The following is a 13432-nucleotide window of genomic DNA, read 5'->3' on the forward strand; positions in this document are numbered from 1 at the left end:
AATAGTCAAATCACTACTTTGGGCCTACATAGCCAGCTGTCAAAAATATTATTTATTATAAAGCCACATGACTAAAATAGTGTGATACTATTATATGAGTAGAATAAGATAGAACACCCAGGAAAAGAGTCCTGATATATAAAAATTTAGTATATGATAAAGGCGACATTTCAGATCAGCAAGAAAAGGCAAGATCATTCAATAATTCGTGCTGGTTAATAATATCAGATCATTATTTCACATTATACACCAAAGTAAATTCCAGGTGGATTCAAGAGTTAGGTATAAAAAAGAAACTGTGAAAGGATTAGAAGAAAACACAGGTAAAAATTTATTTGATTTCAAGAAAGGAAAGATGTTCTAAGTATAACTGCAAAAGAAGAAATTATAAAGAAAAAGCTTAGGGGATTTGAGTACATAAAACTTTAAAACTTGCGTATCAAAAATCATTGTAATCAACATAAAAATGTGAATGATATACAGGGAATGTGGTTATACCCTATTACAGTTAATGGATACTTTTTCTTAACAAATAAAGAGGTTTTATAAATAAAAGGCAAATATCAGAAAATGAGAACAGAATATAAATGTACAATTCACAAGATCTACAAAGAACCAAAAGTCATATGAAAAAAAATGCTTAACACAAATAGTAATAAATGGAATGCAACTTAAAATAATGGGGAGCAATTTTAAAACGTTAATGCTCAGTGCAGATGAGAGGCTGAGAAGTAGCAACTTTACTCACTCATGGTGGGAGACTAAACTGGGACAAGCATTTTGGAAGGCAATTTGGAAATACAGATCAAGTCTTTAGCCTGGTTATCATACTTCTAGAACTTTCTCTAAATAACCAGACTACACAAATCTTTATTTGCAAGAATACTTATTTTAGCTTTTTTTATAATAGTAAAAAGTCAGAAGCAATTTGTATGACTAAAAATAGGGATTTCATCAGTTCAACTAATTATTGTATATGCATAGGCTAGTAAACTACACAGCTATTAAATCTGATATTATAGAAGAATCACTACCAGGCATATACTCAAGGTGTATTAAGTGAGAGCATAGGTTGCCAAGCAGAAGAGAGTTTCTGATTAATTTTGTAAAAGAAAAACAAGACTGGAAACACATACACCAAATGTTGACATGTTGACAATGTATATTTCTGAGTGGTGCAATCGGGGGAGATGTATGTATGACAAGTGCTTTTATGTACTTTTCCTATTTTTTTTTTCTTTGACACCGAACATGCATTAATTATGTTATCTGGGCAGAAAGGTATGTATTTTTGCAGGACCGTTACTCAGCAGTTCTAAGAGAAACACAAAACCTAGAAACCATAAAGTAAAAGAACAACCAATTTAACCACACAGATACTTTTAAACAGTGTGGCAAAAGACACTGGAAACAAAGGTGAAAAACAGATGACAAATGGGAGAAAATAACTGCGATATTTTTAACAGAAAAAAGTTAATACTCCTACTTCATGAGTTCCTACAAAAAAAGAGAATCCACCAGCAACATAGAGAGAGACCTTCACCAGACCAAAGGATACGCTGTAAAAAATAAAAACAAAAACATGAAAATATGTGCGACCTCACTAGTAATCAGGGAAATTAAAATAAAAATAGGATCCTTTTTTCCTATTATATTGGAAACACTTCCAAAGGAGTGCTAGTATCTAGTGGTGGCAAAAGAGTGGCTCGTTGACAGAAGTGCCAGGCAGTGCAGCCTGTTTGCAGCGTTACTTGGCTGTACCTATCAGATGCTAAATACACAAGCCGTTTGACCCAGCAGGTTTGCTCCTTAGAAGTCTATCTAATAAATATACTCGTACAGTGCCTAGGGATGTGTGTGTACATTGGTTCATTTTAAAGGATTATTTGGAGTAGGGAAAAATCAGGATAATTAAATGTCCATCGGTAGGATGATGGTTATCTAAATGATGGAGCAGTTATGGTACGAATATTGCAAAGCTGTTATGAAGAAGAGAGAAGAGCTATGTATACAGTGACGTGAAGGAAAGTTCATGCTAGTTGTTGCGTAAAACAGAGGTATTTAGAGCAGTGAGTATGTTATGTTTTATTTTTATCTTAAGCATATGTTTCTTTATATATGTATGTTTGTATATAATTGTATACATGTGTGTATATATAACATTTATGTCTATGTGTGTGCATTCATATGAAACATAAACATGTATAAACATTATGTATGTATATATGTGTATGTGTATAGAAATCTATACATTTGGGCAAGTTGCCTAACTTTTCTGTACCTCCATTTCTTTTCTATAAAATGGAGAAAAAATATATATACATATATGTATATCTGCAAGGCTGTATATACAAAACTTTTGAGTGGTTAGGAGTGAAGAAAGAAACGTTCACTTTTTAACTGTCACACTTCCGTACTGTTTAATTATATCCAAAGATTGCAAACAAATTTTATAATTAAAGCAATCAAAAAAATTTTAAGAGAAAAATTTGCAATCACACACACACACACACATACACAAGTACCTCCTCCTCGCCCAGGTGGGAAGCTGGGGCTGTCTGGGAGTAGAAAGCACTTCGCTGAGACAGCCCAAGCATTGAGAGCAAAAAGCTCCCAGGCAAGGACCTGAAAAACTTAGGTCAGCTGCAAGTTCTGTGTCTGATTTGCTGTGGGTTCTTGGGTGGGTCACTTTACCTCTCTGGGCTCTGCCAGCTCTATTGCCTAAGCCATTTGGCTGAAACATGTGGCCAGTCATGAATTAGGGACTGAGTGCTAGGGTCAGAACATAGGGACCCTCTCCTTGGCTCCCTCAAAGGAGACCCCCACATCTTGAGTTTCCTCATTTCCTGAGAACCAAGGAGGATCCCCCACAGGGAGGAATCGGGGTATCTTTCACCCCCTCCTCCCCTGCCCATCCCTGAGATCCTTTTGCAGAGCAGGGGTCTGGGACAAACGTTTTGGAAGGCAATTTGGAAATATGGATCAAGTCTTTAGCCTGGTTGCTGCAGGGCCCAGGTCATGGCTGGGAGTCCTGTGACCCAGGGCTTCTGTCCTCTCGTCCCCACAGGATTGTGTGTGAGATGGGAGAGGCCAAGCCCAGCCAGCACGCAGGCTTCGTGGAGATCTGTGTGGCCGTCTGTCGGCCTGAGTTCATGGCCCGGTCCTCGCAGCTCTATTATTTCATGGTGAGTCCTGGCCCCCAGTGGCCTGGCAGGCACAGGCCATAGCAAACCTCATTGCCACGATTGCTGGGCCCCTGTAGGCCTCAGTGGGCAAACCCAGGGCAAGAGCTTTCTGCAGGCCCCCTAAGTTCATGGAAGTCCTGTCCTATAGTGAGTGAGAGCTCAGCCTCAGAAGTCCCTGAGGCCTGGACTTAAATCCAGACTGTGCTGTGCATGGCTGTGCAGCTTCAGGTAAGTTGCTTTAGCTCTCTGGGCCGTGTCCCTGTGTGACTGAGTGGTGGCGTTACAGGGTAGGCAGTGAGAACGTGGGCTTTGTCTGGAGACTCCTGGGATTTGAGCCCTGTCTCTGCCACTGACTAGGTAAATTTGGGCAAGTTGTTTATCTTCTCCGGGCCTTGGTTCCTACTGGCACCATTACCCCCACCTGCCACCCCACTACGCCTTCCCCCGCCCCATGGACTCTCTGCAGGTCTCACCCCAATAACCCCAATTCCCAAATTCCCTCCAGCCTGGACCCTCCCATCTTTGCAAAGGCTGCCTGGCAAGGGGTTCTGGGGGGCAGGGGCTTTTGGAACTGCTCGGCCTTGTGATTATGCAGATGGTGGAGACTTGAACACATTCCCTGCCACACGGGCCCATCCTCTTCAAACTAAACTTCTTCAGTTAATGACAACTGCGATGGTTAGTGTCCTCATGATTCTGAGCTGCTTTTGGAAGCCTGAAGCCTGAAGAAATGGATTTTATTTCAGGCATCAAATGCCCTGAAGTATGTCACAGGGCTCCAGCATTCACCCTCCCTCTCTCCCTCCCTCCCTGCTCCCTTCCTCCCTTCCCCCTTTCTTCTCTCACCCACCCCTTCCTCTCTCTTCCTCCTCCTCCCTTCACCTTGCACAACACCTCTCACGAGATTCTTTAATAAATACTTCTTTAATTGAGTTGAGTTTTACAATATAATTAGATGGCCCTGGCTGCGGTGGTTACAGTGATGAGTAACAGCCCCTCCCTCAGGAAGCCCACAGCCTGGAAGGGGGAGAAGATCAGCTGCGCCCAAGGACTTGAACACGGACTTGAACGTGGTGGGGCCGAACCTCAGAGGAGTGGCAGTCCCCCGCCCCTCCCTGCCTGGGCCTGCCGCTGCCCCCCACCCCTGCTCTTTGAAAACCAGCCACCCTCTGGACACAGTGGGCTGTCGTCAAATACACAGGGGAGCTCATGCAGAAGAACACACACATAGAATGGGGTTCATGGAGGTGTAGTTTTACTTACGTGTTTAGGATGTGTGCCTCTGCCGCCTTCTGGAAGGATGTGAAGGTATTTCCAAGTTAAATCCAGTACACATTAAGACAAATAGTGATAAACATATACGTATTTATATATAAAGCATGTATATATAGTATATTATATATACATATACGGAGAGAGAGAAAGGGAGAGCGAGACTGAGACAGAGGTGACACTCGCCAGGGGCTTGCTGCTAACACTGGGCATATGATCTGGCTCTGACATTACCTGGCAGCCGAGGGAAAGGGAAGAAAACACTGCACAGCCAAAGCAAGTGCTAGACTTCCTTGGCCGGCCAATCACCCAGACCATTTTGTGTCCTGTGGTCCTTGGCAGTGGCCCTGGATGTCCAGTGGATGGCACTGAAGTAGCCTCTGCCCCATCAAGCTGATGTTTCCTCTGGGCCTCCACTGCCTCTGCCATGTGTCTGCAGCTGGGCCTCTCACTACTGTGACCAGATCAAAGCCCACTGCCACCTGGATGACCGGCCATCATCTCCACATGGCCCTCTGGGCTGTCAGCTGCCACCAACAGCGCATCCTCCAGACTTGCCCGCATCTGCCAGCAACCTACGCCCCAGGCCCACAATCTTGGTGGACTGTGGCTCAGCTTCCCTTAGTTCCTGACATCAAAGCGTCACCATGTCCTGGAGTCTTACCTTCCTACTGTCCATCAATCTCTGCCCCGCCTTTGCTCTGACTCCTTTCTAATTCACATGCCACCATGAAAATGCCATTTTCATCATATCAGCCCCATCTCATGGAGACCCCGGGCTCCCACTACCTGTAGGATGTTGTCAAGTCCCCCAGTCTGGCCACCTGCCTATCCAACCCCGTTTCCCCAGCCTTTGCATCCCTGTCCCCTTCCCTTCTCTATCTCCTTCCCTGGTCGCACCAAACCACGTCCTTCCCATCCTTCAAAGCCCTGCCTGAGAGCCGCTCCTGGCTCTTCTCTGAGTGCTTGATCTGCATCTGCCTGCAGGGCACTCAGCGGTCCCCTCTGTGTCCTCCCAGCTCCTCTCCTCAGGCCAGCCAGGCTCTGGAGATGAAGCCCACGGCCTTTATTCCTTTGTTGGCCCCACAGGGCATAGGCAGTTCTAAACTTCCATGCACATTAGAATCTCCTGAGGGGCTTTAAACAAAAGCTCTGGAGTCTCCCCACCTCCCCCCCCTAAATCAGGTCCTACAGGTGGGGCATAGGAAGACGTTTATGGAGAAGCCACCACGTGCCTGGTGCTCTCTGCTCTGTTTTAATGCCTCTGGAACGTCCTGTCTGCTCTCAGGAAAGGTCCAGTCGTGCCTACAGATTTTCTTCTACCCTGGAGCGGGGTGTGGTTGAATTTTGGGTATGAGGGGGAGGCTTTCTGGAAGAAGCTGAATGGAAAGGCAGGACTTGTCCAAGGCAGAATGTGGTTTTTCAGGGGGGTCTTGAGTAGGGGTGGCTCTTCTGGCATCAGGTGTGGCAGGGAGCTGCAGCCGCAGATGGGAACAGAGGGGGGGAGCAAGGGTGGGTGCGGGGGAGGAGAGGGTGGAGCAGAGAGGCTGGCCAGGAACACAGCAGGTAGGTGTTGGTCCTACAGGTCACTGGGCTCAAAGACTCGTGTCACTTTTCTCTTTGAGGGACACCTCAGAGGAACTGCCCTGCGAAGTCTGCTTGGGAAGACTTTCAGGGAGGAGGAGTGGTGCTTGGGACTTGGTCTCCTCCCTGGCCCCAATTTGCATTTTGGGGTTCAGTTATGGAGCCTTCCCCCTCAGAGCTCCTGGGGGTTCTGGGTGGGAAGGAGAGGTGGAGATGCCCAGGAGTCTTGTCAGGGGTGAGGAAGGACAGAATCCCCCTGTCACGCTCGCCAGCATCTCCAGCCCCCACTGCTTCCCACTCTGCGAGGGGCTTGCAGACAGCACTCTCTGGGCCCGCACAGAAGCCCCTAGCTCCTTTGGAGTCCTGAGACACCTGGTCATCCCCTTCCCCAAACTCCTCTGGAGACTTGGGGCATTTTGGGGAGCACATTTCCAGTGCCAGAGTAGGGAAAGGGAACAAGATTTGGGTCTTCCTCAGTTTCCCTCCACAAGTCAGGCCAGACTCTGGTGTGTGGGTTTATTTACCCAGAACCAAAATGCCAAGGCCAAGGGGCCCCAGACCAGCACTCCTGGTCTCATCACCAGCTCTGTCCCTGGAGGTCTCCCTGCATGGAGCCAAGTGAAGAGGTGGCCAGGAAGGCAGAAGTTGATTTCCCGTGCAAACCCACCATGAAATATTTATGCAGCATGACTTGAATAATTAATAGCTTCTCACAACTCTGAAATATGTCTCCATAACATCCTCTCCCCCCACCCCTGGAACCATTCCCCCACCAGCCGGCACCAACAGCAGAGCTGCTGCAAAGCCTGTGGGGGTCACTCCCCTCCAGCCCTTCTGAGAGCCCTCTCCCACAGGCTGCTGGGGACACGTGCCCCATCTATCTTCACTTCCCTGGTTTTTACTATATCTCTAGGACCACCCCTGCCTCCAAGCCTGTGTCCACAGATAGACATTCTCTCCCCTCCCTACCCCGCCCCGGGGAGGTTAGCAGGACCCCTTTACAAAGGGACAAAGGCACCATTTGGAAAGGTGCAACTTACAGAACAAGAAAACTGTCAGGGGCAGCCCCTGATTTTGTGACAAGGGAGGCTGTGTCTGGATCTAGACAGAGCTGAGAATGGGGGCTCTTTCCATAGCTTCATCCCACTCTCTTCCCAGTCTCCAGTTGAACCAGTAACAGATCCAGGATTAGAGCTGTTCTTTGGCTTGGCCATGCTATGGGGATGCTAGACCCATGATCTGTAAAGGCTGGATGCTGGGATCTGAGGGGGAGGGGCCTGGGACTGTGGTCACCTTGTGATTTCATGTATGACCCCCCATGTGCCCTGTTCCTGGACCTGGGTGCATGTGCGGTAGGCGGTAGTCCTGCAGACTCCCCTGGGGCCCCCCTTTATCTCCCAAGATGTCACTGCCTCACCATGGGGAGGTTGCCAGCCCACTCAGAGGAGCCAAGCAGGTTTGACTTTTGGTGCTGAATTCTTTATGGGGTAGGTGGCTGGGGAGGAGAGAGAGAAATCTTCATTTAAATGCAGATACCGGCTTCTCACCTGGGACTGAGGAAAGTTTTTCCATTAAAATGCTAATGAAAGAACGAACTGCAACTCCAAATCCCCAGCTGTCACAGGCTTTTTCCTCCCTGTCCCCATCCTCCACCTGGACTCCTCACTGGTCCTGTTCTGGCTGTGGCGGTGGGCAGGCCTTGAGAGCAACTGACCATTCTATGCTTCTCCCCTTGGGTTTCCCTGGGACCCTTGCATCCCATTGCTCTGGACACTGGGTGCTTTGGGCAGCTCTCTGGAGGGCCTGTGGAAGAGACAAGTCACCTTTCCAAAAGCAGCAGAGATTGTAAGTTGAAGAGGTGATTGAGAACCAGAGCTCTGGGGTCAGGTCTCAGCTATGCCACTTTTTAGCTGTGTGACCTTGGAAAACTGACTGAACATCTCTGAATCTTGTCTGTGAAATAGGTACTAATACCTACTTTATAGAATTCATTGGGTGATTAAATTGTATGTATGTGTGTATATAATATCACTATAGATGAAGAGGTAAAGCTTGACACTTAAAAATTAGTACATGGCCACTATGATTATTACTGTTATTAATCTAGAGATGCAAAGTCTCAGGGTCCAGAACATTGTCTATCCGCACGAGCCTAAGAAAGCTGGGAGGCCACCATGACAGATTCCAAAAGGTGGCTGGGGGAGTGGGGAAGGCTCCTCCCTGTCTGGTGGTTGCTCGTGTCTAAGGACACATCCTTTCTACACAGACGCTGACCCTTTCAGACCTGAAGCCCAGCCGGGGACCCATGTCCGGGGGCACCCAGGTGACTATCACGGGTGCCAACCTGAATGCTGGCAGCAATGTGGTGGTGATGTTTGGGAAGCAGCCCTGCCTCTTCCACAGGTAACCCTGAGGGAGGGCCCTCTTCTTCGGCCCTGCGAGGGGATGGGGCTGTGAGGGGGTGGTCAGCTGGGTAAATCAGGCTTAGTGTCTCAGAGCACAGAGAAAGGGGAGGGACTGCCAAAGGGGTGACTTCCTCCTCCCTTAAAAAATGGGCATTCTCTTCAGGAGGGGCCTTTGACTCTGTTTGGAACCTGCTGGGCACCCCTGCCTGGATGGACCCATCATGCTATGGCCCACTATTTAGCCTCAGTGACCCCATAGCAACCACTCTGCAGAGGCCTGGGGTGCCACAGAACATGGAGCCCATTCAGGGGTCAGGTTCTCTCCAGCTGCTGCAGAGCCAGCTGTGACTGCTGAGAGCTGCTAGGAGCAGCAAGCCCCGCTAGCTGAGGCTGAGGCTCCAGGGCCAAAAACCTTTCCCACCCCTGGTCCCACTATCTGGCCACAGAAGGGCATGCCTCCCATGAGCCATGAGCCCAGGGGGATGGGAGCTAGACGAAAAAATTATTCTGACACTTGTTAAAATGTTAAGGAAGACTTTATTCAGGACTATCACAATAGGTGTTAAGACTGTCACAATAAGGGAGACAGATTGGACTCAGCTCCAAAGACAGCAAAGACAGCTGGGGATTCATAAACAATGAGCAGAGGGAGGGGGCCAGTGGATGGAAATTCCTAAGAGGAGACATCAAGGGTAGGGTCCTTCTTGCTAAAGGCAGGCCAGGATGATCAGACCTCAAGGGTGTGGAATGAGGAATTTGGTCAGTTATCAAGGGTGATCAGATATCAAGGGTGGGAGAATTCTCATTAAACTGACTTAGGATTCTCACTAAAGAAGAGGCCAGGCAGGCCAAAGTCAGACCCAAGTTTGAGGCCTAGTTGAAAAGCATGCTCAGAGGAGCCTGTCTAAAGTCTGGTCAAAGATGGAGTCTTTGCTGCTGTTCTCGAGTCTTATATCTGAGGCAGTGCTCCCCCAGGACCACCAGCCTCCTCAACAACCAGGAGCCCAGTGCTGTCTTCCCCTGCAGGCGATCTCCTTCCTACATCGTCTGCAATACCACGTCCTCAGAGGAGGTGCTGGAGATGAAGGTGACGGTGCAGGTGGACAGGGCCAAGATCCACCAGGACCTGGTCTTCCAGTACGTGGAGGATCCTACCATCGTGCGCATCGAGCCAGAGTGGAGCATTGTCAGGTAGGAGCCGCTGAGCTAAGGGACCTTAATGTCTCTGGACCTAGTTTCCCTTCCTCAACTCTCAACAGCCAAGGAGAGTTCTGGGGGCCAGTTCTGCCTAGGGGACTGATGAACTGTTGGGGATCTAGAGCACCCCCAAATCAGAAGGCCTTCCTCTCATAACTCCATCCTCCCACTGGAAGCACTTACTGGGCAGGACCTATCCTGGAGGCCAAGCTCTGACCAGCAAGAGACACCTCCCTCAATCTGAGGAACAGTGGGCGTGCTTGGAGGCTATGTCTCCATCCCACAGTGATTGCCAGGGTCAAGTTCTACTTCCTTCACTGCTGGCAAACAGGGGCAATAATTCTGGTCCTGCTTCAGGCAGAGCAATGTGGGAGAAGGAGTTAGATTAGGGCCAACCTCTCCTTGCTTGCTCTGGAGGGAAACCATGTCCCAACCACCACAGTCCAGTTCAGACATCCATCCTCATGCTTCTAGGGCCTCCTGCCAGCCTTTGTCTCAGCATGACCTTGAGTCATGTGTGTACGTGTGTCCTTCCCTCTATTGCCAGCTCCTCAAGGGCACAGTGTGGGACCGACTTCCCTGCTATTTCTCAGTACCTGACATGACCACACTGAGCACTCATCCCAGAAAGAGGGAACCAGGTAGTTGATGCTGTTATAGAAAGACCTGTGGCAGGGAGTCAGGAACTTCAGTGCTGGTTTTCGCATAGCATTCACCATGGGCAACTTGAGCACTCTTCCCTGGCCTCCATCTCTTTGGTGATTCACCTGGGGATTCGGAAACACCAGGATCTCAGGGTCTCTACAGTGGTGCATCTCACTTTGGGAAAGGAGCTGTGGGCAGATGGCAGAGTCTGCTTTTCCAGCCCTGGAGGATGCACAGGAATGGAAAGGTGCTGCAGAGAGCCTCCCGCCTGCAGGGCTTGCAGAGAGCATTGGGACACTGCTGTATCAGAGGCCACAGGGGAATGGAGCAAGGGCTCAGAGTCAGAAGGAGTAAGCTCAGTGCAGCTCCATGGCTTACCAGACAAGTGACCTTAAAAGTTACATAACCTCCCTGAGGCCAGAGTTCCTCATCTCACAGAGCGGCAGAGAGAATTAAGTGAGATACAAACATGCAGTGCAGTGTCTGGCTCGGTCCTCGTCCTCTCCACTGTCTGCTTCAGCTTTGGAGGGGCCTGGGGTCAGGGGAGCAAGTGGAGAGAACAGGAAGAAATGGTCTCCAAGTGCTGAGGCTGGGAGGAGAGACAAGTCCAGTCTGTGGAACAATCTTGTAAACCAGGGCCAGCAAACTCCAGTCCTTGGGCCAAATCTGGCTGGCCACCTGCCAATAAATAAAGTATTACTGCAGCACAGCTATGCTCATTTGTATATGTACCATCTACAGCTGCTTTCTTACTGCAGTAGCAGAGTTGAGCAATTGCGACAGAGTTCATATGGCCTGAAAAGCCTAAAATATTTACTATCTGGCCCTTTACCGAAAGAGTTCGCCATCCCCTGCCTTAAACCACAAGGTAGCCCTGCTTGCTGAAATGAGATTTGGTTGTCCTCAGCAGTTATTCCGTAAGACCCAAACCTTAGAAACTTTAGCCATGATCTTAAAGCGGTTGAAGAATATAAGGCACAGAGAGAGGGAAATCACATGTGAAGAGCTATAGCAGGATTTGGCCCCAGGACCTTGAAGGTCCAGGACTTTAACATAGTCCCTTGTGTCTCAGCCAAAAAAAGTCTGCAGCTCTCTAAGGGATGCACAGCCTGGCTTAATTCAATTCTTCGCTGTGCCATAGTCATAGAAATAGAGGTGTCAACCTGTGTCCCCAGATGCTCTCATGGAGAGGGAGGTTGCAGACATGTTCTGGGTCTGCCAGCCAGCTCCAGTGTTTCTGCTCAGGTTAATTGAGTCTGAGGATGGGGTGGGCTTTGCGTAAGGAGGGGTTTCATATGACTTACCACAGCCTGGGTCACCAATGAAAGGAGGGGGGGCATTTGGTAAGTGCCTGTTGAATTGATGATTGAGAAGATCGGGAGATGGCTGGACCCTAGAAGCTCATCTCAAGCACTGCCTCAGGTGGAAGAACCTCTCTAGGTTTCACAGGAGTCTTCCTGCATGCATGGGTGTGTGTGCACATACACACACATGCTGTTGGGTGTGCCTGTGGAGGGGGTGTAGGGAGGGAAGTAACTGGGAGTGTAAAGATGGGCAGATGGATAGATGGGTAGAAATGAATGTGCGTATGGATGTTAAGGGCTCTTTACCCACCAAGCTTATAAAGAACTAACTTGCTAAGCCCTGCTTTAGATAGCAGGGTTCTTCTTGAAGATACTCCCTTGATCAGAGGTCAGGTCACGACCTCGCTTTCCTTTGAGTAGCCCTGTTTTAATCTCTTTCTGTTGCTTATAACAAAATACTTGGAACTGGGTGATTTCTAAGAAAACAAAATTTATTGCTTAGAGTTTCAGGGACTGGGAAGTCCAAAGTCCAGGGAACACTTAATGCAGGGGTCTCACATGGCAGAAAATGTCACAGAAGAGAGAGACTAACCTCTCATGTGCTCTTCTTTTAAAGCCCTCACAACCATGCCCCTGACCACCATTTTTGATCCATTCACTAAGGCAGGGTCTTACAATCTAATCACCTCTTCAAGGCCCCACCTTTCAATTACCATAATAGGATTTCCCACCCTCTTAACACTGTCACAGTGGAGGCCAAGTTTTGGGGGGATGCTCAACCCAAAGCAAGCCCCAAGGAAGATTCAGTCCAGTAGAGTAGCATCTGCCTCTCCATGCCAGCTTCTCAGCCACCCTGAGGATGGGCAGTGGTCTCCAGGTTTCCTTTGAAAGGCTACACCAAGATAAGTCTCCCGAGCCCTCCCATCAGCAATCTTGTGCCATCCCTGAGTGTAGGACACCCGAGTCCTGAAGCATTTGCATTCCTGGAGGAGTTTTCTGAGTGCCTGGGCCCTCTGTCTTTCCCAGATATCACCCAGACTAAAGCTCCCAACATGGACATATGTAGTACAATTGCCTCGGGGAAGCAGACTGCTCAGACCCTGGAGGGTCTGGTGGGGATGTTCTGGAGCCAGGCTTCCATTAGGCCAAAGTCAATGTGAAAAAGTCCCAAGTCTGCTGAGGGCTGGGGGAAGAGACACAAGAGGTTGCCGAGAAGCAGCTGGCTCAGGTCAAGAGACCTTGGAGAGCCACAGGGACTGTGCTGTCGACTGGACCTCTCCATGGGGTGTCCACAGTCTATGCGAGCTCAGCCAAGGACAGCCACAGACCTCTGGTCACCACTGTCTTCCTCTTGGTTGCTGAGATGCTCATCCTTATGTTAGGCAGTGAGCTGTCATTCTTGCCCAGTGAACAGCATTATGGCACCTAGTTGTCATCATTCTTATTGTCATAGCTCAACTCCATCATCATCATCATCATCACCATCGTTGTCGCGTGCTGTTGCTTTTCCTATCCTTGTGATTTACATGCCTCCTTCTTTCTTCCCTGTCAGTGGAAACACGCCCATTGCTGTATGGGGTACCCACCTCGACCTCATCCAGAACCCCCAGATCCGTGCCAAGCATGGGGGAAAGGAGCACATCAACGTGAGTCCAGGGCTGGTGGGGCCTGGGGAGCTGACCCACACGCATGCTCCACACGTGCTTCCCCAGAGGGTGTGGGGCTCCCGAGTACTCAGGCAGTCCCTGCCCATACACTGATGACCCACAGTGGGTGGCACATGAGTACTGAGATGGTGAGCTAAGGAGCAGACCTGAGGGTGTTTTCACCCCTTGGGGTA

At 49.1% G+C, this 13432-nt stretch overlaps 1 protein-coding gene across 2 annotated transcripts in view; it reads left to right on the plus strand.

Annotated features, from left to right (window-relative positions):
* Positions 1-13432, plus strand: part of PLXNA4 (plexin A4) — a 433176-nt gene that overhangs the window by 365029 nt on the left and 54715 nt on the right. Inside the window, exons 14-17 of one of the 2 annotated variants that reach the window (XM_063101329.1) lie at positions 3068-3185; positions 8308-8444; positions 9473-9637; positions 13145-13238. In XM_063101329.1, the coding sequence (XP_062957399.1) occupies positions 3068-3185; positions 8308-8444; positions 9473-9637; positions 13145-13238 (514 nt within the window). Of the gene's footprint in view, positions 1-3067; positions 3186-3780; positions 4023-8307; positions 8445-9472; positions 9638-13144; positions 13239-13432 lie in introns of those variants that run through there. The other variant, XM_063101330.1, reaches the window with a different exon arrangement.

The sequence above is a fragment of the Cynocephalus volans genome, chromosome 6 (assembly GCF_027409185.1).
Source record: "Cynocephalus volans isolate mCynVol1 chromosome 6, mCynVol1.pri, whole genome shotgun sequence".
Classification (NCBI taxonomy): Eukaryota; Metazoa; Chordata; class Mammalia; order Dermoptera; family Cynocephalidae; genus Cynocephalus; species Cynocephalus volans.